Source organism: Colletes latitarsis, chromosome 11, assembly GCF_051014445.1.
Source record: "Colletes latitarsis isolate SP2378_abdomen chromosome 11, iyColLati1, whole genome shotgun sequence".
NCBI lineage: Eukaryota > Metazoa > Arthropoda > Insecta > Hymenoptera > Colletidae > Colletes > Colletes latitarsis.
This window is the reverse complement of record NC_135144.1, coordinates 28631119-28656224: the sequence shown is the minus strand read 5'-3', so window position 1 is coordinate 28656224 and position 25106 is coordinate 28631119. Positions and strand designations below refer to the sequence as shown.

Here is a 25106-nt window from a genome sequence, read left to right as displayed (position 1 = left end):
TATTTTTACCTGTCCGTTCGTCGTCTCTTTACCCAACCATCCCCTCTCCGTCCCGTAGATAACCTCATACACCTCCCACCACCGTCTCCCACCCCCGCCCAGTGGCGCACCCAGCGGGGTGCACGGAAGCAATCGATGCGTTTCGAGATCTAAGGACGAGCTCAACAACGCGTTTAGAGAAAAACTAATTTCGAATATTTTTCAAACATAATTTATTGTAATCGAACCATGTTTTGCCCAACGTCTATGTTTCACATCGACTAATCGGGGGAATATACAGGGTGTTCGGCCACCCTTGGGAAAAATTTTAATGAGGGATTCTGGAGGCCAAGATAAGACGAAAATCAAGAATACCAATTTGTTCATGGAGGCTTCGTTAAAAAGTTATTAACAATTAAATTTAACAATTTCAAATCGTTCTGGAAAAATTATTGTCGGTTGCGGGAGTCAATTACAATCATTTTTGGTGAATAGACATACCCCCGAAATCCTACCCACTTTCTAGAAAAAAATTCGAAGTGTGAAATTTTTCGACGGAAAAAATAAATTTCAAATCGTTTTGGAAAAATTATTTTCGGTTGCAGGGGTCAATTACAATCATTTTTTGTCATTACACGTACCCCCAAAATCCTACGCACTTTCGAGAAAAAAATTCCTTACCGAAAATCTAATTTGATGCCTAAATTTTTCGATGGAAAAAAAAAGTTTCAATTCGTCCTGGAAAAATTGTTTTCGGTTGCGGGGGTCAATTACAGTCATTTTTGGTCATTACACATACCCTCCCAATCCTACGCACTTTCGAGAAAAAAATTCCTTACCGAAAATCTAATTTGATACCTAAATTTTTCGATGGAAAAAAAAGGTTTCAATTCGTCCTGGAAAAATTGTTTTCGGTTGCGGGGGTCAATTACAATAATTTTTGGTGAATAGACATACCCCCGAAATCTTGCGCATTTTCGAGAAAAAAATTCAGCACGGGCAGAACTTTAAACGTCAATAACTTTTTAACGAAGTCTCCATCAACAAATTGGTATTCTTAATTTTCGTTTTATTTTGACCTCTAGAACCCCCCATTAAAATTGTTCCCATTGGTAACCGAACGCCCTGTATAATTTTTATTCCATACGCAAAGAAAATAGATCGTGCATATTTCAAGACTAGCTAAACAATGGTTTGAAATTTCGAATATGCAGTTAACGCAATAACCTGGCCACCTGCACTGAATCCGATCGGGAACCACTGAAGCATACGAAGCAATATGCTAAGGTAGTATTTCCCAAAGTTCTATGAAATAATTTTGGGGTTCCGCGAGACAAGTTGTGATATAACATTAAAATAAGATTAGCTGCAATATTTTCATAGAAACGCATTAAAATATTAACAAACTATTAAATTAAACTATTAGACAAATTTCTTAAGGGTTCCACAAGAAAAATAGTTTGGGAAACCCTGTGCTACGGTAACAGAACTTAAAGACAGTATGCGGCAAACGTGGAACGTTTTCGATGCCAAAATTCACCAAATTCAAACAACTCCACGGAGTTTGATAAATTTCTTTCACAATTCACTTCACATTGGCTTCAAAGGGAGAAGTCTCCCCTTTACAACAACCCCTCGAAAGTCGATGTACAAATTTCTGTTGCCGAGTTATCGTATTTTGAATGAAAAATGGGTCACCGGCATTAGAATAACCCACGATCGTTACAGTAGACGCAAAAGTGCGATTCTTTTATGAATGATACGCGACAGTGCACCCTTTCAAACAATACTCGTTCTTAAACTGCGATAAATACATGCACAGACACGCGCAATACATGTGTACTTTACTGTTTACTAAACTAGAACAATCAACGAACTTTTTCCGGTTTCAATAGTACCAGGTTTATAATTAGGATACGTTTATTTTTACCATTTCATATTACGAAGAAATATTGCACGGAACTATGGAAATTTCGTCGAGCACGTAAAGGTTAATTTTATTTTGCGAGATCATACATTCTTTATCACGCCGATCGACACGGCTCGCCGTTCCCTATAAAAAAAAAAGTATCGAGCCATCTATGCCAAATAAAACCATTAGTTTAATAGTTATTTATGAACGTCTAATCGTTCTATAGACTCGCCCCACTGTGTGCGTACAGCCCCCACCCGCCCGCAACCGCGCACGACCGGGTCGGTAAATCGTTCGAGCTCCGAAATAGCGTCGACTCCGTCGAAAATAATAACTACTCCGCGTCTCGTTGCTCCTCCCTCCTCCTCGCTAGTCCCCTCGCCACGCTCCTCGAATTACAACACATTCTGTCCCGTAGCATCGCGTCGTCCGCATCGATGATCTATGCGCGCGTACGACTCGCCCCGACGCTCAATGGCAACAAGTGCGATCGCGGAAGAGAAGGGGTGGCACGGATCGAAAATATATACGAAACGATGAATGAAACCTCCGCGTTGACGTCGTGAGCGCGCCAATGATTCCCCGATCAGCCGTAAAGCGAAAGCTGCTGGCGTCTAACGCGTATCGGGATATTTACAGAGCCGAATTAACGTCTTTTTTTTTTTACGCTAGACTTACGGAGAACCCGTCAATTTCACAGGTTTCGAACTCCGTATAAAGTTACAGAACTGGTAAACATTGTTCGTTAGTCGTTTACGTGTATTAGGACTAAAAGAAAACTCGTTTCGATAAAAACATGTGCAATCCATAAATCTAACTTTAAAGCCTGGAGTTAAATGATAATTAAATGGTAATTTTATGAATGGGATACTCGATCCTGTCACACTGCATCGAGACGAGTGTAAATGAGTAAAATCGAAGAGAACTCGTGCGAGCGAGAAGAATTATTTTCGAGAATATTCGTCCGTGACCGCGATCGTTTTCTAACACTCGCGTCACGATGGTTCCACGACCCTCGGTTCCCACGCTGCTAGAATATACCACCAACCGCAACTCTCCGTTTGCCTTCGTCGATAACCGCGCCACTCTTCTTGCTGCTTCTATGATACGTTGCACGGAGCGCGAAGTTGGATGTAAATAAACCCGATCGTGTCCCCCGAAACTTGGTTGGTCCGCTACGTCGACACGACGCTCTGGCAAAGAATGTTTCGCAGGTTCGACGCACGATGGATCGAAATATTTTTAATCCGATTGTAACTTAATAGGGTTAGGTCCAAGCGACAACTGATGTAAGTTGAAGTTAGAAACAGTAAAAACGTAGCCTACACCGAACGCCATCTACGTCTATGGTGTCTATAGTTCGAAAAAATAAGTGGACAGCGACGATTGTGCAACACGAACCAGACGGCTCTCGGATATATTGTTTCCCCTATTCTCCGACTCGAAGACACGGCGATACCGCGAAGCAGAACGAACGGAGAAAAATGCACGAGACTTACCTTTGGTCGCAACGGCGCTCGCTCGCGGTTGCTCGCTGGACATTCTGTTTCCTCCAACATTCACCGTACCCTGCATTTACCGTCAACGCCGCAACGTTGTAACCTTCTTCCGTGTTCGTCGCATACGTCGTTCCCTGAAACGCAAATAGACAAATTTTTTCCTACAGCATCCCATCCGTGAAATTAACCGCGACGAACACGCGATTCGAACCTTGCCCGTGACGCACGGACGTGCGCGTCTGTTTTGGCACCGACTACCGACGGAAACAACGCGTCTATCTAGATTTATTTACTCCTCCATCATGCGTTGCGCATTACCCATCGCGCATCTGAGCATCGTGAATCTAGTGCAGTGTCTCCCAACCTTTCTCAAGTTGCGACACCCCCTCTTTGCGATAATCAAATAATTTTCTAGCGATGGGCTGTTCGAATATACGACTTCGAAATTTGATTCAAGTTTTTAAGATTACTAAAATGACATTGTTACGGATATTATGACTGTCCTTGGTTTCAAAACAGGGCAGAACTTCGAATCCGATCGAGACCTGTCGAGACGCTCAAAACACCATTTGGATTCGAATAACGTTCGAATTCGAAAACTTTTGATCTTGAAAGTTTCGAATCTCGAGACACATTCGAACGGCCATCGCTATTATACCCGATGTGAAAGTAGGAAGGAAGGTTGGACCACCGTTGTTAGTATCTGTCCTCTCGATGATCAGCGGGATTTTCCTAACCTATTTACGCTCGACATTCGCGCGCAAATCGTTGACTTCGTAGTTACGAACTCGCCTGCTTTATTCCGACTCATGGAGTATTTATTACGACTTCATGCTTTCAAAAACGTTTATCTGTCGACCGCTTGCCGTTCACTAAAATGCGTTGAAATTCATCGTTGGGACACGGTTCCTTTCGTCGCAAAGTTTTCGGGAGATCAAATTCAGCCTACTCGCACATTGTACACAGAGTGACGCAGCGCAAACTTCGAGTTAGGGATGTTCGATTCTGCAAAATGATTAGAATCGACTCGCTAAATTTACTAGCCACTGATTATATCCCCCCTATACTTAACAATTTTTTATTCAAATAATTAAAATTAAGTGATAAATTGATGACCGTTTATCAGCCACTAATTCCATGATAGTGAATTTAAAAATAGTAAATATTGCAGACAAATGTGCCTATTACGTTTATTTTTTGCGAACCTTAACGCTAGCAGCAATAAAAAATAATATGTAAGAAATTCGCAATTAATGGTACAGTTATGCTCTTCGCATGTACAGGGTGTTCGGCCACCCGTAGGAAAAATTTAAATGGAGGATTCTAGAGGCCAAAATAAGACGAAAATCAAGAATAGCAAATTGTTGATGGAGGCTTCGTTAAAAAGTTATTAACGTTTAAAGCTCCACCCGTACTGAATTTTTTTCTCGAAAATGCGGAGGATTTCGGGGGTATGTCTATTCACTAAAAATGATTGTAATTGACCCCCGTAACCGAAAATAATTTTTCCAGAACGATTTGAAATTTTTTTTTTCCGTCGAAAAATTTCACTCCTTTTCGAATTTTTTTCTCGAAAGTGGGTAGGATTTCGGGGGTATGTGTAATGACCAAAAATGATTGTAATTGACCCCCGCAACCGAAAATAATTTTTCCAGAACGATTTGAAAAATTTTTTTTTCGCCGAGAAATTTCAGCTCTTAACCAATTTTTTTCTCGAAAGTGGATAGGATTTCGAAGGTATGTGTAATGACCAAAAATGATTGTAATTGACCCCCGCATCCGAAAATAATTTTTCCAGAACGATTTGAAATTGTTGAATTTAATTGTTAATAACTTTTTAACGAAGCCTCCATCAACAAATTGGTATTCTTGATTTTCGTCTTATTTTGGCCTCTAGAATCCCCCATTAAAATTTTTCCCTAGGGTGGCCGTACACCCTTGTATGATTATTTAGATAATAGTGAGTTAGATTCAAACAATTGATATAAATCGAGAAAAACGAGTAGAATTATTCATTTTGGCCACGCAACGTCGCTTTCCAAACCAATGCGCACCGTACATCCGTCGTGTGTAGATAAACACGGAAGGTCCTAGCCGTCGTGATCGCGATTTGATTGTAGTCGATTAATAAATATATAATGAACGTTACTATACGAATGAGCTACATTGATCGCGGTTCCGCGCACGGAGGCACAAATACACACACGTGAGCGCGCGCGCTCACACACAGCACCCCGGTACCGTCGTTGACTCTATTGTCTCTGGATGTGGTAGCCCGAGCCGGAAGTCGAACGCGAAGTTTCAGTCGGAGTTCGCTGACTATTGGATAAAATGTCGATAACGAACGTCGAGGCTGTTACGGGTTTAGCGGCACGGTGAAAATAATATTTTCCAGCGAAACACGCGTCGCGAACGAGAAACAACGGGACCTGGATCCAGAAAGATCGTCGATCGAGCGAGACAAATATTCGAGCGGTGGCTGTCCGGCCGTAGAACAAAGCGTTTGCTTTTCGTAGGCCATGTAACGGCGAAAATATCATTTACATAATAACAGCTGATAAAACGGATGAAACGTCGCGGCTGAGAGGATATTGCTTGCCATTGGTTTATCGGTACACCGACCTTGAGGGGGAATTATGGAAACGCGAGAGAAGTTGGAGAATGCACTCGTTTTGTTGCCGGAGATCGGGGCACCGACGAATTCCAACATATCGGCGTGTCTGTACGTTCCCGATCGCGATGGTGGCGGTAAGCGGTGACGGTTTGCGGTGTCAGTGTCGGTGTCGGTGTCGGTGTCCGTACTCGCGCGTACGTGTCCGTCTCGGTGGCTGTGGCGGTAACGGTAGCGGTTAACGAATCGAAAGCGGTTAGGCTCGTCGTCGTCGTTCGACCTCCCGAAATGGAAGATCCAATTTTATATGTCGCCTCGAGAGTCTAACGACCGAGCGTGACGAAAGAAAGAGTCGTCTTGTTAACGAGCAGGTAACGGGTGTAAAGGCTCCTTCGTACGTTCGATTGACGAACATTAGCCTGGAGTTTGATCGCGCGACACGTGGCAAAAATGCGACGCGCAAACGGGACACGAGCAAGAGGAACGGGCGAAGAGGCGAAAAGAGAGCGAAGAATAGCGAAGAGGCGAAGACGACGACGGAAGGGAGGAGGGAAGAAGAAAGGTAAAGAGAGGAGAGGAGCGGAACGCAGTTGGAGAGGTAGCGAAACAGGAGAACGAGCGATGGCCGGTACGCGCAAATCCACCAATACTGAGACTCACTGGTAACGTTGCCACACCTTCGCGAAGAACGTACGTTTCAGCTGTTTTAGCGACAGGCCGACGTGTAAATTCCTCTTCTGCCACAGACACTCGGAAAGAACTCGATGCGTAGACGGTAGAAAACACTGGACACTCGCGAAGACAGTCGCGATACGCCTTAGACAGAGCGTATATGCACGGTATGTACACACACGGGAAACATAAAAACAATGCGATCGAGCTGCTACCTCGACGCGGTTCGTCCAACTATACAGTCCGTCCGATTATTGCCAGACGCACTTCGTTACCTTGGTAGCACGCATGCGTTCCCCACAACACGAGGAACGCGCAAATTGGATTCTGCGATGCGACGCGACGGAACGTTTCGCGAATTTTCGACGCGTAACCGACGATCGACCGATGCGCGAGAAATCGTCCACGAGAACACTTCTCACGATTGCACGCGAACGATTCCGCCGATCCCCGCGATGCTACGACCGTGTAGCTACGCGATCAGCTATCTCTAACCTACAACCTAGCGGATCGTCTCAGGCTTGCCAACTACCGACTGTTGTACCTTCGACGACCTCGAGCGACAAGGATTGCGGCGGTGACGTTCCACATCGTCTGTCCCTTTTCCGTTTCTTGCTCGTTCGCTCGTTACGATGCTACCATCTAACGTACGGTTGCAAAAGCATTTCGGCTTTTGTGATCCACGACATTTCAAGAGGTTTGTTTGATTACGCTCGATCAATCGCGATAAAATAAGTGGTCACCAATGTTCTTCCCCTAATTGAAAATTTATATTTCTGAGCCGCAAGCTGCGTTCGCAGTTACGGCGTAACATCAAAACGATAGTACCGCGGGATGGTTACATCCTGAACAAAAATTCATTCCTTGTGTAATTTCTTCGTACGAACTCTAGTGCTTTATATGTGAGTAATTTTTGATTTTCTATTCGCCTCTATTTCGAGAGCTGTGAATCACGGCGTTCGCGATCGCATATTGCATCAACGTCGTACTGTAAAAGTTGTGTTGACTATCGTGACAGATCGCGTTTTCATGGAGTTAATTGTGCACTTTTTTGAACATGTGCGATTAATCGTTCATTTAAAAATACATCTCTCTTTCACAAGCATAATTTATTGTCATAAACGTTCCGACCAACAATTCTTAGCCCTCGTTGACATAGTCGTCAATAAAAATAGCATCGTAACCTAAAATTTCTTAATTTGCGTTCTTTTTACTCCATTTCTGAAGACGTTCGAAGACTTCTCATTCTTATTTTAGTTTTCGACTCATATTTTTGCAGCTATTCTATTAAATGTTTTTTTGACATTAATAAAGAATGCTTGCAAAAGCTATGGATATCTTTGTCAGTTTCCTAAATATGCGCAATTAATATTATACCTGTCTGTCTTTATAGAAAATGTCTTGGTTTTTTGGAAAAAAGAAATACCAAAAAGATTCACCGCCTGAATTTACAGAAGAAGAACAACCTTCGGATTCGGTAATAGAGGGATTTGTACACATTAAAAAATATCCTGCACCTCCACCACCAACGTTAGACCTGGCTCAAGATGCGGTAGAACTTCGTGGCAATAATCTCTATCCATACATCCCACCTGGCTCCGTATATTCGGCAACCCTACCAATGGACTCTACGAAAGACCATGTTCATGGAGATGGCATGCATTACTTGAATGGTGTGCCATTTAAATTGTGTAAACAGCTAGAAGTAGTCAAGGATATCGAGATAGATAAACTCAGAATTAGCGAAGTCTTGTCGTACATAGAAAATGTAGAGTTGCAAAATTACAACTATAACTTCTCTATTGAGAAAAGTGTGGTAACAGAGATGAATAGTACAAACGACGAGTGATATTCTTATACGTGTGTCAATGGACACGAATTCTGAACACTGTTTGAGCGGAATATTGTTTCCAGTTTGTGTTATCCTCATTGTGCAGAAATTTAAACGATGTCATTCGTCTGCACGAGCTTTTTATACTTCGTTTTAAGTTTAATAAAGTAATCGGGAGTGTTCGATTCTGAATCGATTTTCTGGAAATTAGTATTTCCACGGAGCTTATCGATCTTTCCAGTCTCCCGTGAAACAAACTTTTTTCTTCAAATATTACGCGAAATGCGTGTATTTTTTTTTTTTATTAAATTTATAGAATTATTGTAAGTTACACAAGATTATTCGTTCCTTCTAAAAAATACTTATTTTCAGTAAACGGAAGATAGCTTGCGAACAAATACAACATTTTTATTCGTTATTCGCTCAACCTAAGTTACGCTTAGTAACTCGAAAATCGGCTTTCAACGAATCGATTCTGTAGGACTCGATTTTTTTAAACGAGAATCCGACATCCCTAGGAATAGTGTTTCTCTATGCGCCAATGCATACGAGCACACGTTTATTTTTATCAAGACAAGGTGCGTAACTCGACGCACCTCTATTTGTATTATATCGTTTGTCAATAATTTTAAGTTTATATTGTATAATATGACACAACGTTATATGTATCTGTAACATATGTATAATTTTAGAAAGTCGATGCGTGTTTTAAATAAATGTTAAATCTTAACCACTCCGCACATTATACGCAATGAAAGTGTACTCTGACGCGTGACTTGAACGCCACCGGGGTAAATTTTACTAAATCTGCGTCCAAATTACAGCAAAAACAGGCAGAACAATGTGACGGCAGTAATGAGCAGACAAAACGGCGACCAAGTTTTAAGGAAACCTAGAAAACTGAAAGAAAAATGCATTTGTTCGTATTAGATCTTCAAAAAAAAAAAAATGTCAAAGATGTACAAAATTTTGATCCAACAATAGATGACGAAAGAGCACAGTGTATTCGTTTGAATAGTTCCCCGGGAAATTTCAAGTAGCTATACAAATAAATTATCATTTTCTATAAAAGCATTATTATTGGTTCAATTCTGCTCCTCGCCGTACAATTTAATTCTGCGATTCGAATTCTGTGTATCTTTCGTTCGCTATACGAAATATTTATCTAGATAAAAAATTGTGCACATCTCTGAAGAACGTTTGTGGTCCAAGTTTTTACCTTACGTATTTTCCGTACACGAACACGAGGAAAGCTAGCTTGACCATATTCCAACTGTTCGAGTTATCGTACGACATTAAATTTAACGCCGTGGCCACGTGAGAATGACAGTTGTCGCAAAATAAATTGTGCTGCGACGGGAACAAACATTTGCGGATGAATCGGCTCGAAAAATTTTCGCGCGCGCGCAGAAATACTAACCATTCTGGTCTTGTAAATTTCACTGGCTTCCGTGACAGCGGAGTCCCATCCTTGAACGTGTCCTTTGGCTTTTGTGTGTTTTAATTGCCAATATTTTGTAGGTTTCCCGAACGCCATATTATCTTCGGACACATGATAGGGGCCCGCGAAATCTCGTATCACACCGGTAGAAGTGGCGATGCCCATGTGACCGATAAATGGTAAAAAATACCTTTCAACAAACCAATAAAAAAATTGCTTAAAAATAGAACTCGGTCGGATTTAGTATCTAATCGAATACGAGAATAAAGATCGCAAATCTACGAGAGCAATTACTGAGAGGTTACTTCACTTCTCGACTCACGTTAAAATTGGTAGCGGAGTCCAGACGATACAAAATGGGAATCTCTGTCTTTCCGGATTGACAGCGAGGTCCATGTTTAACGTTTCGTCTACGATATCGTGCGCGTTTGTCAGTATTTCATCCTCCTTCATGGTTTGTTTTGACATTGCATGTCAGTTCCACGGTTCCTCTCATACGTGGCGACATCTCTTCGATCAATTACGATCACCAAAGAAAACCATTGCCTTCGTACTTCTATAAATTGGAACATAATTTATACGAATATGACTCCTTTCATGAATCATAGATATATGTGAAATACTAGTATTGGCGTACATTTAAAATAATCGTTAAGTGTTGAGTTAGAAATGAACAGAGTGACTGTTTAGACTGCAATGGAAGACCATTTGAATATTCGTGCAGTGTGAATATCTCATAATATTTGTTAAGTCCCAGTTGCGTGATTCAGTGATGGATCTAACCTATACCTAGTTTGTGGTAACATGAAAATGCATTAGATGATAGGTCTATACTGTCCCTAGTCTATGGTGAAACGGCTTTGATGCTACGTCACCAGTCTACGTTATTGGACCAAAGTGCTGGAAACATATTGGAGGACGTTCCGTAGTTTCAAGCAGCATTGCTTTACTCAGTAGGTAAAACAGTTTCAAATGATAAAATAAAAAAACTGGATAGATAACATTGATATTCGTATTATGTTTACAAGAATTCGTGTTCGTTAATTTGTTAATGTGCGAGACACTTTGTATACAAATCATATTGCTATGTTTAACGTAACTATATTCGAAATTCATTCTAGCTTTAAAATAGTATTACTAATTGTAAGTCTATTCGTTAACACGTTGATTGCTACGATATTTTTAGTGTCTAGAGATGCCCTCGACGTTTGCTCAAAAAATATAAATATTCAATAATTCGATAGAGTACCTATTGTTTTATAGTATTCACAACAGCAGTGATACAATTTTAGTATCGTAAAGTATCAAGGTTCATTTATTGTAAATTTGAGGGGTCGGTCACTAGTGACCGTCATGGCGGTGCATTAAAGAGTTACTCTTGTCACATTTCCAACAAACGGATTGGTCTATCAGAACAGACTATTTCCAAGCACTGGAAACACCCGACAGGACTGCCATATGACGCGCAGCTGGGATAACTGCATGATGAGTCATTCAAGCTCGTCAACCCCTAAAAGTCCTTCTCGGCTCCTCTACCCTCTCCCCGTCGCGTCAGAAATAGCAACAGTGTTTCCGTTCGCAAGCTCCTCGCCGCGATCGTAATCCGTATTTACCCGAATATGCGTTCACGTTCGCGTAAACTCGTCGAATGAGAAAAATGTAGTTCAATGATTGAATAAAGTCAACGAAAAAACGAAAGAACTTGCATTTACGCGAACGTGGAACTTCTTTTTCGTGCACCGAATGTGAAATCATGCTCCCGTCGTAAAGGGTGAGTCAGCCACCCTCCGTTGACGGTCAAGGAGACGATTGGAGGAAACGTTCGATGGTTGGAAGGAGTCGTACGCCGTGGGGGGAAGAGGAAACGATGGCGCGCGATTGGTCGGAGTTCGGGGTCTGTGTTCGTGGTGGGGACGAACAGTACAAGCGAAGGATCGACAGAGGGAAGAGTGGCTCGCCGGTGTTACCTGGTGTTACGTGCCGCGGAATCACTAGCCGGTCAGTCAGTGTACTGTCTCCTTCCTGCCCTTGAACGCTCTCGGCTGAACGGTGTTCTTTGCGCTTGCCTATCTCCTTGTAGTGACAACTGACAGGTCAGTGCTCTTTGCCGCGTTACATTCCGTCTGATCGTTAGAAATTGCATGCGACCGATAAGCCTTCTTCGAGTGAACGTTTCGCCGGCAATGCGCGTGACCCGGCTTTCTTCGTGCGCTCGAAGAAAGGCAGTAGGATAACTGTGTTTGGTCCGTGCGTGTGTGTGCCACGGTATGTGTTTTTACGTCGCTAAAACTCGGCGAAGACGGTCGTTATCGATACCGGTGCTCGTTTTTCTCCGCTCGGTCTTATTTTCTCGCGTACAGGCAGATTCAACGATACGCTCGCGAATCGATATTGATCCACTTGGTTATTCGACGAACGAAAATGGAGGGGTGTGGCCGAAACATCGTACGCTCTCTGTTATAAATTTCGCGTCGACGCCGACAGATTTCGATTATATGCATTGTATCGAGTAGAGACTCGCGATATTTGGTCCGTTTTATGGACGAAATTGAAACCGACATTTCGCGATTCTGGCTAGACAGTGTTTCGTGAATACCCCTCGCGTGCTATAGAATGCAATGAAATTTCAAATATATAAGACTAAATAATGTGATACGCCCGAGAAGTTATAACAGAATACCGCTTTGCACAAGTTTGTATAACAAAATTTAAGAAAGTAACTGCGTTCTATTTATTTCATTTTTAAAGTAATATTTACTACCGATATCATACGCGTTAAAAACGTTCTGCCGGCGTGTATATTTGAAAGTAACTTTTTCAAAGTCGTTTCGTACAAAATAAAGTTCGACTCGCGAAGTTTTAGGAGCCCACGTACCATAGCGGACGGGGCCTCTGCCCGTAGGACGTTAGGGCGATGGGATAAGGGCGTGGTTTTGACAGATGCACTTCGCTGCGCATCAGGCACGCAAATGCGTCTCTCGTTGCCGAGTAGCGGAGTACACTCGTGTCACTTACGGTTACGAGTGTTTCCCGTCTTTTGACGCGAGCCGTATAAACAGAAAAAATTAACCTCCGGTCGGGGCCCCCGTTCCTAACGCGGTTCCAATTATTTTCTGGATCGATTCACGCGACAAGTATTAACGAACAGCATCCCATCGAATCGCGAATTACGTTTTCCTGCGATTAAGTATATACACCGAGAATATTTGCATCTTATCATGTCCCGGACGAGTTGGCTGGCTTCAAGGCGAGCGAGAAGGTCTTTCGAACAAGTACGAACACCATTTATCGAGTCTTACTGCGTCGAGAAAATCGGTATTTTTTTACATCGAAAGAATTATTAAGCCAATTCCCCTCAGCGAGGCGCTTCCTCTTTTTTCGTCGAGGTCCGGCGGCGATGCGCAATGAATTATTAAAAGTTATCTTTCGCGTAAGAAGTTCACGGTTTTATAAACGTTGTAGATACCGTAGTTCGATTTGCTCTACGGGCATATGCAAATCCGCGTTCTTGAATCGTCTCGACGCGTACTTGCGAATGTTTATATCGACGGAGGAATAACGAACCTCGACACCACTCCCACGCGAATGTATTAAAAATCGTCTTTTTACCCATGACCATGAAAGCCGAGGTCGTCGATACGTTATGTAGTACATATAGATAGTCGCGTAGTTCACGAACCCCACTCTTCGACCCCCGCATTGCCAATCGATGAAACCGTCTGCCACCCGTCGACCGCTCCCCCGATTCCAACCCCGCGTGTACGACACGCATACACGCACATTTTCATTCACGTTCAGAAATACATCTTGATGCTCTCAGCATCTTCAAGGTCGACCCGGGACTAGGGCGTTACTTAAATAACGTGCCTTCGCTAGAAAAGTCACGCAACCGAGAAAACTCTGTCGCTCGTTATAAGTAAAAAGCCGTTTTTAAACGTAATTGGACGTTGTCTTCTCAGCAAATGTTACGAGAATAGAGAATAATGGTCTCAAGTCGAAATAGAATAATTTTTTTTCTTCTATTTTTATACAGGGTGTTCGGTCACCCATGGGAAAAATTTTAATGAGGGATTCTAGAGGCCAAAATAAGACGAAAATCAAGAATACCAATTTGTTGATGGAGGCTTCGTTAAAAAGTTATTAACAATTAAATTCAACAATTTCAAATCGTTCTGGAAAAATTATTTTCAGTTGCGGGGGTCAATTACAATCGTTTTTGGTCATTACACATACCCTCGAAATCCTACCTACTTTCTAGAAAAAAATTCGAGAAGTTGTGAAATTTTTCGACGGAAAAAAAAAAATTTCAAATCGTTCTGGAAAAATTATTTTCGGCTGCGGGGGTCAATTACAATCATTTTTGGTGATTACACATACCTCCGAAATCCTATCCATTTTCGAGAAAAAAATTCGAGAAGATTTGAAATTTTTCGACGGAAAAAAAAAATTTCAAATCCTTTTGGAAAAATTATTTTCGGTTGCGGGGATCAATTATAATCGTTTTTGGTCATTACACATACCCTCGAAATCCTACGCATTTTCGAGAAAAAAAATTCAATACGGGCGGAACTTTATACGTTAATAACTTTTTAACGAAGCCTCCATCAACAAATTGGTATTCTTGATTTTTTACTTATTTTGGCCTCTAGAATCCCTCAATAAAATTTTTCCAAGGAGTATTCTCTTTTTAAGTTCGTTTGTATTTTTATAAATATTTGAAATATGGTTTGCAGGAATCGAAAATTTAAAAAATGTTGGAGTAATTTTACGTTTAGAGCTAATTTTACTCGATGTAAACGCAAAGGCGATAATTACAGACGCGGCGATGATTGGAATGCGTTCGATTGACGACAAGCAGCGACTAGCATACATCAATATGCACATGGTTAACTGACGAAGGCATAGAAACACGCGAGAATTTCGTGTTTCTCAGCATTCAATTATTTCAATTAGCCACGATAGAGTGGGCTACTTTTGTAGAAATCAGTTTTTCATTTATTTGAAGAAACGAAAAATTACAAACAGAATGTGACTAAAGTGCAATTATCGTGTTGCATAGGATACTTAGATTAAGTTAGGTCTGGGTTATATTTTACGAGGTGGAAGCAGAGACACGCCCCACCCACATGTAAAATTAATTACCATTTGCTGTTTAAATTGTAATTTTAGCGGAAACTAAAATATATTCGTAAGTTTCGATATGTTCAGAATGTTTGGTGGTCAAAACGAAATAAAACAAACAAGTGCTCGCGCTGAAAAGAGGTCGCCACAGCTGACTGGTTAATGTATGTATATGATAATAACAATTATACGAAAATTGTTTTTCGTTATGAATTATAATTGATGAAAATGATTACCCACCATTTCCTGCCTCAACTGCAAAACGTCCCCTCGAGGGTTGCACCCTTCGCTTCGGAAAAGACTAGGTTAGGGTAGTTAAGAAAAGAGTCGTAACTAATTATTATATTTCCATTAAAATAATAGTCCCTCGTGATATATTTAGCAAGTATATTGGGAAATATAAAAATCCTACGATCGAACGTTTCCTCGAATTCTTCGCATCCTGCAAACTTTTGCGCGCGACTGTACCACACCCCTATTCGTCGTCAAGTGCCGCGGTCAGAATATAGCTCGTGCAGGAGCATAATGACAAAAACAATCTACAATCTACGAGATTGGGTCAAAGGGTTCCCTTTGGGGTTTCGTTCATTTACAACGTATACCTTACGGCGCCCGTTCACGAAATCTTGACCGCTAAAATGGATCCTTTTACGGTTGGCACTACTGCAAGTCCAACTGGCGCGCAGTGTTGGCCTTTATTCGAATAACTTTAAATAAAGCTTTACCTAGATGATTATCCAGACAAATTATCCGAAAAAGTTTCTCTGGAGAAAACGCGATTCAAATAAAAATTTATGGTTTTATACATTTTTAAAACTTTTTCCTATATTTGTTACAAACGTATAAAATTTTCAATTTCTTTTGTATTTACTGTCATTTATTATTATTATTTACTATAAACAAAACGAGGCCTATATATAGATAATCATATAACATTAATGTATTTTATCTCGAGACTTACGTCACCTGGAACCAATTAGTATCTAAGTTCGAGGAATGACTACTGTATCGGGTTGAGTCATAATTGCCGGTTGAAACGACCTGCGGTTTTGCTTCGTCATTTATCTTATTTTAGAGTTCAGTAGTCTGAATACAACAGTCAGGGAACAGATCAAATATTAGTAAAATTTTTCGCGTAAGTAAAATAGAAAAGTCGAAGCAGTACGTTCGTCGCATAATGTTGCGGGCATTCCAGAACTATAATAATGCAATCTAACCCAGTATCACGAGAATGAAATCTTGCCTGTCTCTGAAAACAAGGTGTCCCGGGTCCATCGGCCGGATAAGCCGCTTGGTAACACGTAATACGCCCCTGAGCCTTCGCGCCACCGCTCGATACGATACGCGCGCGGCTAGGGTTCGTTAGCCGTCACGGTCGCACAGAGGAGCGAGAGAGGGTGGGAAGGAGGGGGGAGGAGGAGAAGAGAGGGCGGCCATATCGCGTTCGCCTCGGGCGCGAGTGCGACACGGAATCGTCGCAACGCATTTTACGTGGGTATTACGTGCACGTAGGTGGCCAAATGCAGCCCACCGGTCGATACACGCGGCCAGCCGCACCACACAGAGCCGAACCGCTGCATACGCCGCCGAGGCCCTCAATTAAACACGATTATCCCAACTTAATTGGCAGCCCGCGCGAACTCGTTAGCCGTCAACCGTAAGATCTCTCTTTGCCGAGGAACCCACGTCTATGGACGACAAAAACCTCCGGACGATTACCATCCGATATTATCGACCGGTCTAGATACAGTAGAACTCCATTTATACGATGCCCTCGTGACGGGCATTTCACGACGTTTTTAAGAATTTCTAGGTTAGCGTTCGATTATTTCATCTTTTTCTTCGACGTAAATTGCGTAGATTCGATCCGTATGGGATACGGTTTCAACAAGATCTTTTGTGTTCATTGTATTCTCATTGAAAGATCCTATATAAGAAATGTTTTGTACCGCGCGAACGACATTGAAATTCTGCGCGAACAAAGTCACCGTGTGCGCCTCCGTGATTTCTTCGACTGCGTTTTATGGATGGCTCTAGGAGATTCCAGGGTAGCCAATTAGACGCGAGGCTCGCGCGACGTTCAATCTGTTGCGACGACGGGTATGACTCGTCGAAGCGTGGCGTACACCGACGCGCCCTGCAAACCGGCTAGCGCGTCGGCGCTGGCAACCTAGTTTCCTTATTAACTTGCAGGCCTCTTTTCTCCTCGCGAGATCAAGTAGAATTTATCGTGATTTCTCCAGACGCTCAGTGTCGTGACGAGTATTTCCATTTCTCCTCCCAATCGCAGCCGCGATAATCCAACGAGATACGTACTCTCGGCGTTCGAGAACCACGGTTTCCCGGCTCCCTGTGAAATTGACCAACTTAACGCTGTAACGCGTCACGCGAAATTCCGTGTCCCGCGCCACGGCGGCCGGGGATGGATGCTAATTCGACCGTTGAAAAAAGAAATATTCCGCGGTTTCGAGCGAAACTTTCTTCTTTGTTAGGAGCAAATAAAGACGGCCGCCGTGGAACGGCGTTAGAAAGTAAATATGCGACGAACAGGGATCGGGATTACTACACGGCAGCCTTAAAAAGAATAATCGAAACGTGTCGTTACGTTCGATTCGCGCGTACCACGCGTTTCGACTGTCCGTGGTAACCGCGCGTACGGCTAATCGAGGTACAGTAAGTCAGAAAATTATTGGCGGGCGCAAGAAACGATAGAAATACGTAATAAAATATTTTACTCTTTTTATTTAAAAAAAAGAAACGATAATATCGTCGCTCATAGTTACGCAAGAATGAAAAGTAAACGAAGAACTCTTTTATTATTTCTTTTGCCTTTCATATTCCCATTGCTCCCTGCGTGCGCCAATAATTTTGTGAATCACTGTATCTCTTCGTTTTGTTACCGTTAAGCGCAGCTCTCGCGCGCGTTTACGGCGTGTCGGTGTGAGCGTGCACTCGATGCAAGCCACCTACACGCGCGACGAGAGGATAGGGAGAGAAGAAATATTCAGTGAAGGAATACGTAAAGGACGTGAGCGTGCTCCACGGTTGCGTATTCGGCCTCTTTCGAGCTCTCTCTATATACAGCCATACGACCGGCTACCATATAAGGACTTATACACAGCCTTGTCGATGCTGACCCACCGTTGGAGCACGTATCCCTCGAAACACTCTCCTGGAGCTACTGCCATACACTCATTTGCTCGGTTCTGCACTTCCAATCCACAGTTAGAGGCCACGCGTTTCCTTTTCTCATCATTTATGTGTTGTGGCGTAAACGAGCAAATAACAAACGTCTTCAACCTTTACAATTTGGGTTCCTTTTCAATTTAACGAAGATTTAGGTTATGTCGTAACCTATCTTACGAACATTACTTTTTAGTTGACAAATAAAATCGTTGACTGGCTGAACGTCTTTCACGTACGCAATCTTTACATTTAGCAAAACTGTATAGGAATTTAATAAACTCGGTACATTCAACTAATCAAAAGTATGCCGTAAGCGTTACATTCTAAAGTAATTACTACATTCCTAAGAACAGTGATGGCTCAGCTGTTAGATATCAGACTACGATCTTTTTAAACGTAGTTTCGAACCCCATTAAGCTTATTTTATTTCTTCTTGTTCGATTCCTTAGTATATGACAATAACAAATATTTATTTATAATTGTTTCAACTAGGGACATATACAGGTTATCCCATCTAACTTGGGTTTTTAACGATAGAATAGAGTATCAAAGGAAAATATTAATAGTTTGGAAAAGGGCAGCTGTTATAATAAACAAATAACCTAACAGACCTAACCTAGACCTTGAATTGCAACAGTCGCGTTTTAATTTACGTGTTTCGGTGCAAAAAATATTCAAAGTAATTAGTGTTTCGAATATATTCTGGAATAAAATAAACACGTATATGCACTACATGATATATGCATAGAACATATCCAAGTGTAGTTCCATTGAATTGCTGCTTGCGTTAATCATTTCACGTATGACTCATTGCTGATAAGTTTTTTTCTGCGCATTTCGCGTCGTGAAATACATTTTACAGAAAATTGTATCGTCGTGTCGATAACACGATAAGTGGAAATAATACATGGAAACGTTATGTCACGATCGTTTCGATAGCTCGCACGGAACATTTTGGCCAGTGACTGAATTCACGCGGAATGCAGTAAGGTCTTCTGCTTTCAATGCCGCTTCTCTTTCCATTCGATATTTTTGTCCTTTGAAAATAATCGTTTAGATGCTAAAAATAACGAATACAAACGGCTTACAATTAAATAGAGGAAAAAAGAACGGAGAAAGAAATGTAAGGGGAGAGCTCGACGAAGCATGAGTCACGGTGTGTTCAGTGGTGCCCAAACTTTTTTAATTACATACGTATCCCTTGGAGACGGAACTCGTAGCCGCGCGGTGCTCGTCTGCAATAAATTCGATTGATATTTTACACTCTGTATCGGAAAACAACGAAAAATAAACCGTACGAGTTAGCTAGAGATTATTTTATTAGTTAAAATAGTATTTGTAATATGTTCTGCGGAAATTTTAATTCCCCAGAATACGGAAAAGTTTGTTGCCCGTGCATCACTGGCCTAACAACCGTAAAGCGTGAAACCATTGTTAGCATCGGATTCGATGTACGAACATATGACGAGTCTCTCGAGTCGCTGACTGGACGTGCAAAGGCTATCAATTATTTTTTGACTTGCATCGGCAGGAACTTTATTTAACGTCGCAGTTTTCTGTGAAACCATGCGAATATACACACATGTCCGGACACGTACGACAGATTAACGTTTATAGCAATTTCTGGTCACGTGCCGATATTCGCTAAAAATACTTTGCAATTTTTCTACGTCTTCAAATATTAAGTGGACTAAAAATAGGTTAGGTTATGTCTTAGAATTTTATTTTACAAATTTGCTAGATTTTTTTTAATATCGAAAAACATTGGATTTATATTAAATTTTATTTTCAGTTTTCCTGAAATCGTTCTTTTATACAGGGTGCTCGGTTAACCATGGGAAAAATTTTAATGGGAGATTCTAGAGGCCAAAATAAGACGAAAATCAAGAATACCAATTTGTTGATGGAGGCTTCGTTAAAAAGTTATTAACGTTTGAAGTTCCATCCGTACTGAATTTTTTTCTAGAAAGTGGGTAGGATTTCGGGGGTATGTGTATTCACCAAAAATGATTGTAATTGACCCCCGCAACCGAAAATAATTTTTCCAGAACGTTTTGAAATTTTTTTTTTTCGTCGAAAAATTTCACATCTCGAATTTTTTTCTCGAAAGTGGGTAGGATTTCGAGGGTATCTGTAATGACCAAAAATGATTGTAATTGACCCCCGCAACCGAAAGTAATTTTTCCAGAACGATTTGAAATTGTTGACTTTTTAACGAAGCCTCCATCAACAAATTGGTATTCTTGATTTTCGTCTTATTTTGGCCTATAGAATCCCCTATTAAAATTGTTCCCAAGGCTGGCCGAACACTCTGTATAAACGTGTCTAACGTGATTGTAATAATTTCTAATCGCGCGACGACATTCGTTAAAAATACTTGATATTTTCGCCATAATTCTAAAAATATCGTAAAAAAAAGTCTTGTAGCGAAAAAAAAATAAAATCCTGGGTCTTAAAAATGACGACGTTTCGGTAGGAAATTATGCGCGAAGGATGTGTGACAAGAAACGAAATGGAAGGGCAACGGCTGGCCGGAAGTGACGAGCTTCTGCTACTTCCGCTTCGTAACGCGTTACTTGGCAGTCTGTATCGCTGAAATTTGCAGATAAATAAAAATGCTTTAAGTCGTATTCAACGAAAACGTTAAAATTTTTTAATAAAAATTCGTTGGAAATCGAATTCATTCGATTTAATGAGTCGGTATATTCGTTAATTAGGGCAGCCACGGAATGCCGTGCATTTTGAGAGGATATAGCGTGTATGCCTTACGAGCAGACATAATTATGGCAAATCCGTTATTTTCGTCTGTAGAAAAAAAAAAGACGAGACCGGAAATGCTAGACGAGCACCACTTGCTTACCTTTGCATTCGCCAGAAACGGTGCCGTTACTCGTCTGGAATTTATGGCACTTATGTTTCTGCAGTCTGCATCTCGCGCCAGGATCACGGTGACTCGTCGGTCTTTACTACGTAATTCTGTTATATTTCGAATCCTAAATAAAGTGTTATCGATTAAATTATAACAATTATTAAGAAGCAATACAATGTATTATGATTAATAGAAGAAAAACTGAAAAAGAAATTTCACACTTATTATCGTCTAAGACTAACTGTTCGTCTACGGCCATAACTCTGGTTACGGTTGTTGTACATACATATGAATCTACAAGCCTGCGAAATATCATTAAAATCGGTGAGGATCAGGTCTGACATTCTCCTCGTCGAGAATCACAGTCAGACATTCCTATTGAGTTTGCATGGACGCTCTGGGTATCCAATAATACTTGTATCGCATACAAGCATCGTCGTGTGAAAGGGTTTTAACTGTAGGTGGCGATCGTTGGTGTGGAAACGTTAAAGAATCGACGAAGAAAACGTGTATTGTCTCATCGATAACGTGGCTCCTTTGTTAACGTCGAACATGGTAAACAGAAACGCATCGCGTCCCGCGTAGGAAAAAACACAACGGTTAATTTCAGATTGTGCGGTTCGAGTTGTTCGTATCGCTTCTTGTAATTGGAAGTTCTTTCTCCAAGTAATTTTTTCCCCCCTCCGTATCTCGGGCGAGCAAAGCGGAAACTCTTGCGGTTTGCAAAGTATCAAAAAAGAACATTTATTATCATTGAATCGCAAATATCGGTATACGCAATACGCTACAAAATCTCGTAACAGTTAAATTTTCCTTTGAATCGGTTAAGATTCAGTTTGTCGTTAATTTGTTAGGGATGATCGTCGCACATATTAATAAATCTGTCGATAAAAACTGTTGATCGGTAAACATAAGTTAAAAAGTCTGTTAGGTATTATGTATTGCATGTATAGTGTACACGTGTCCAGAATTTCGGATCTTGAAATTCCATGGAGAGATAGTTAAGTAATTGTAGCTGAAAAGTGGATTGTTTGGGAATTATTCGCAAAGGATCAACGAACGGGTTTTGAGGTTATATCGGCGCCATAGCTGTTACGAGTTTCTTTATAAACATATCCGACGCGTTAGTTTTCCAGTTACGATTTTTAATCTCAAATGATACGATAAAGCTTGTAATTTAAATTTTAGTGATTTTTTAAGGAGCTGAGTCATAGAAAAGGTGTTAAAAAGCTAGGTAGATACGATATCCCCTTTAGACAATAAAATTTGATTCGTAACGAAATTACGAATGTCAAGGATATCCCTAGAGAGACTATTAAATATGGTTCCACGAAGAAGCTGCTAAAAAGAAACTGAAAAGTTATTCTCGTCCAAGGATCGAAGCAATTTTACCAAATATTTGTATCGGCAGTGACAATTGGTTATTTTTTTGTTCTAGATTGAGGAGTACAACACAGCCACCATGTCGAGTCCGTCGTTGAAAGACCTGCCAAAAGTAGCCTTAGACTTGAAAAGCGAACTGGAGGGTTTCAATCATGGTTGCATGAAGAAAGCTGCAACCGCCGAAAAGAACGTTTTACCTTCCGCCGAAGGTACATAACCTTGCTTTGCTTTTGTTTTTAATCGTTCAGTTTCCGTTTGCAAAAGTACATTTCTTTTTTTGTTCTCACGTAAACGTGCTCCTCGCATTTAAAACTATATTGACGTCGTGACACCGCGTCTAACGAATAACCTAATATATCCGACGAGATTATAACAGTGGTAATATTGTATGTAGACGTGCGACAAGAGAGACGGCATTCTGATTTAATCCACGATGTGGAGTCTTTTAAGACAGATCAGTTGAAACACGCCGACACGAAAGAGAAGATGATATTACCCAACGCCAAAGGTACCATAGTAATTTTTTCGATCGCTAGGAGTTGGTTATCTGATTCTCTACGGGAGGGCGCTGTTGCTTTGGTGCTTCGAGGTGGCGCGATCGAAACACACGCGAGCAAACAACTTACATGTTGGCTTTCGCTTTTGTAGCTTCGAAGGAATCACTTTGCATGCGCGATCGTTGGTCTCGTACTCTGTACCGGCAACGATAATAACACAATGTTACGTCCGCGTCGATGATAAACATTTTAGAAATATCGCAATAATAACACTGAATACAGCTTTCTCGACGTTCATCGCCAAGGGATAACGTGCAAAAACAGTGTAAGTTGGACGCCTGAGAAGCACAGTATAGTCTATTTTGTTTATAGCTGTTACGCAAACGCATAGGCAACACAATTACGCTGTTTTTTTAAATAATCCCGTGGCGTTCGTTTGAGATATTAATAAACAAAGGTATAATGTTTTCTACTCTGCTTTACACACCCATCAATATTTCATCCCATCTATTCTTCCACGTTATGCACATAGAAATTTTAAATATTTCTTTTCGATGCTTCGATATTACGGTATTCGATTCAATGTCCTCGCATTGAAAGAGCAAATAAAGAATTGGAAAAAATATACCCAGATATACGTAAAAGAATATCAGCTGGCGGTGTCGAACTTCTTAACAGGAGATACGTACCATACCGAGGGTATAAAATCCATCGCCGTAATTTTTCTGCTATTGTCTTGTATCGTTTCACGTCGAATCTATAAATTTTCCGTGGCACATCGGTACTCTCGTCACAGCACACCAGGTGTAACCCGTCACATCTATTGGGAATTGTTGGTCTTAACGTCGGTCGATATGGATCTATGGGTTTCTACGGTTTGTTGTTGTTCGTGGTTTTTCCCGCGCAGTACATGGGTTTCTTTTTTTGTATTTCGTTCTTTGACCTTGAGTTACCGTTTTGCAGATGTAGCCGCGGAAAAAACTCAGCAAACGTTGATCGCCGGCATCGAGAAATTCGACCCGACCAGTCTGAAGCACACCGAGACCCAAGAAAAAAATCCCCTACCTGACAAAGACGGTACAGTATCGTATTTCGAAGCTTTCGTAGATTTTCGTTGCGTTTTACGATCCTTGTCGTGTCGCGAAAAAGAACACCGACCGAACACGAGAAAAACCATAACGCGAAATTATTTAGAAATTTATTATTATTGACGCGAAATTGTATTTTTGCGCGCAGCTATCCAACAGGAGAAAGGCAAGCAACAGCTGATCTCGGGGATTGAAAACTTCGATCCGGCGAAACTGAAACACGCAGAAACGCTGGAGAAGAACGTCTTGCCAACCAAAGAAGGTAAGCGTACGTTTTCCAAGGACCTTTTTCTTTTCGTACGTTTAGAACACTGGTGGAACGAAGAACGACGTTTTCTGTTTCAGCGATCGACGCTGAGAAAATAGCTGCTTAAAACGAAGTTCTCGCAAAACGAAGAAAAGACAGAAAGGAAAAGGAGCAGCGACTCATTTCTTCCATTTTCTATATCATGACATTTTATAACAATTATTCATACATTGCCGACAGGAAACAAAGGAGAATGCGAAACACTGTGTTAATGTAATCTTATGATTATACTTATCCTACCGCCATGTGAGCGTTCCTTTCGGCGAGACGCACAAGTCGATTTTTTTACACGAAACTTATTAACAACGGAACGACGATGAGGGTTCGGGCCCAAGCTTAATTAAGGCGTACGATAAAATCACGACGAGCAAACCTATTCGATTTTTAACGTTATCAACGATCAGATAACTATTTGGGCTTGTAACGGCATCCGTCTGTATTCACTAACTCGCCAAAGGATGTACTTTTTATACTAAGAAAGCTCTGCACGCAGGCAAACGTTATTTTCGATAGCAACAAAATTGGGTAGCATTGCATGCGTTACAGATATATCGCAATGGTACAGCGGTTGATCTTATATTTCTGTAAAAATCATATTTTATATAACGGGCTATTGTACTTTTTTAATATTTCGTACACATCGCATTGTCATTCTGATAAAAATTATGACGAATAAAAAAGTAATTTGTAAAAAAGGAAGAATCTTGCAA

General features: G+C 41.2%; 4 protein-coding genes across 18 annotated transcripts in view; 2 read left to right on the top strand and 2 right to left on the bottom strand.

Moving 5' to 3' along the window:
- The window catches only part of Hdac4 (histone deacetylase 4), a 63540-nt gene extending 56731 nt beyond the window's left edge, over positions 1 to 6809 (bottom strand). For 6 of the 8 annotated variants that reach the window (XM_076778023.1, XM_076778027.1, XM_076778039.1 and 3 more), the window contains exons 1-2: positions 6662 to 6798; positions 3391 to 3524 (exon numbers count right to left, since the gene is read on the bottom strand). In XM_076778023.1, the coding sequence (XP_076634138.1) occupies positions 3391 to 3466 (76 nt within the window). In that variant the 5' untranslated portion in view covers positions 3467 to 3524; positions 6662 to 6798. Of the gene's footprint in view, positions 1 to 3390; positions 3527 to 6661 lie in introns of those variants that run through there. The other 2 variants (XM_076778024.1, XM_076778030.1) reach the window with 2 other exon arrangements.
- Positions 5600 to 9234, top strand: LOC143348145 (uncharacterized). 5 transcript variants are annotated; one of them, XM_076778049.1, is made up of 3 exons: positions 5600 to 6663; positions 6748 to 6840; positions 8067 to 9234. In XM_076778049.1, exon 3 carries the CDS (start codon positions 8070 to 8072, stop codon positions 8520 to 8522), a length of 453 nt encoding a protein of 150 aa, XP_076634164.1. In that variant the 5' UTR covers positions 5600 to 6663; positions 6748 to 6840; positions 8067 to 8069; the 3' UTR covers positions 8523 to 9234. The 5 variants fall into 5 exon arrangements, with proteins under 5 accessions (XP_076634164.1, XP_076634167.1, XP_076634165.1 ...); XM_076778052.1 differs by lacking the exon at positions 5600 to 6663 and having other exon boundaries at positions 6714 to 6840; positions 8128 to 9234; XM_076778050.1 differs by lacking the exons at positions 5600 to 6663; positions 6748 to 6840 and adding an exon at positions 7237 to 7370.
- A 32-nt stretch (positions 9235 to 9266) lies between these two features.
- On the bottom strand, positions 9267 to 10469 carry LOC143348143 (transmembrane protein 222). The gene is made up of 4 exons (XM_076778046.1): positions 10268 to 10469; positions 9925 to 10135; positions 9724 to 9854; positions 9267 to 9404 (listed from the first exon to the last, which is right to left on the bottom strand). The coding sequence occupies exons 1-4, from the start codon at positions 10411 to 10413 to the stop codon at positions 9323 to 9325; spliced, it is 570 nt and encodes a 189-aa protein (XP_076634161.1). The 5' UTR covers positions 10414 to 10469; the 3' UTR covers positions 9267 to 9322.
- A 1414-nt stretch (positions 10470 to 11883) lies between these two features.
- Positions 11884 to 25098, top strand: Cib (thymosin beta cib). 4 transcript variants are annotated; one of them, XM_076779059.1, is made up of 6 exons: positions 11884 to 12038; positions 22560 to 22713; positions 22899 to 23012; positions 23965 to 24078; positions 24238 to 24351; positions 24435 to 25098. In XM_076779059.1, exons 2-6 carry the CDS (start codon positions 22584 to 22586, stop codon positions 24461 to 24463), a joined length of 501 nt encoding a protein of 166 aa, XP_076635174.1. In that variant the 5' UTR covers positions 11884 to 12038; positions 22560 to 22583; the 3' UTR covers positions 24464 to 25098. The 4 variants fall into 4 exon arrangements, with proteins under 4 accessions (XP_076635174.1, XP_076635177.1, XP_076635178.1 ...); XM_076779060.1 differs by lacking the exon at positions 11884 to 12038 and adding an exon at positions 19388 to 19408; XM_076779062.1 differs by lacking the exon at positions 22899 to 23012.
- Positions 25099 to 25106: the final 8 nt, after the last annotated feature.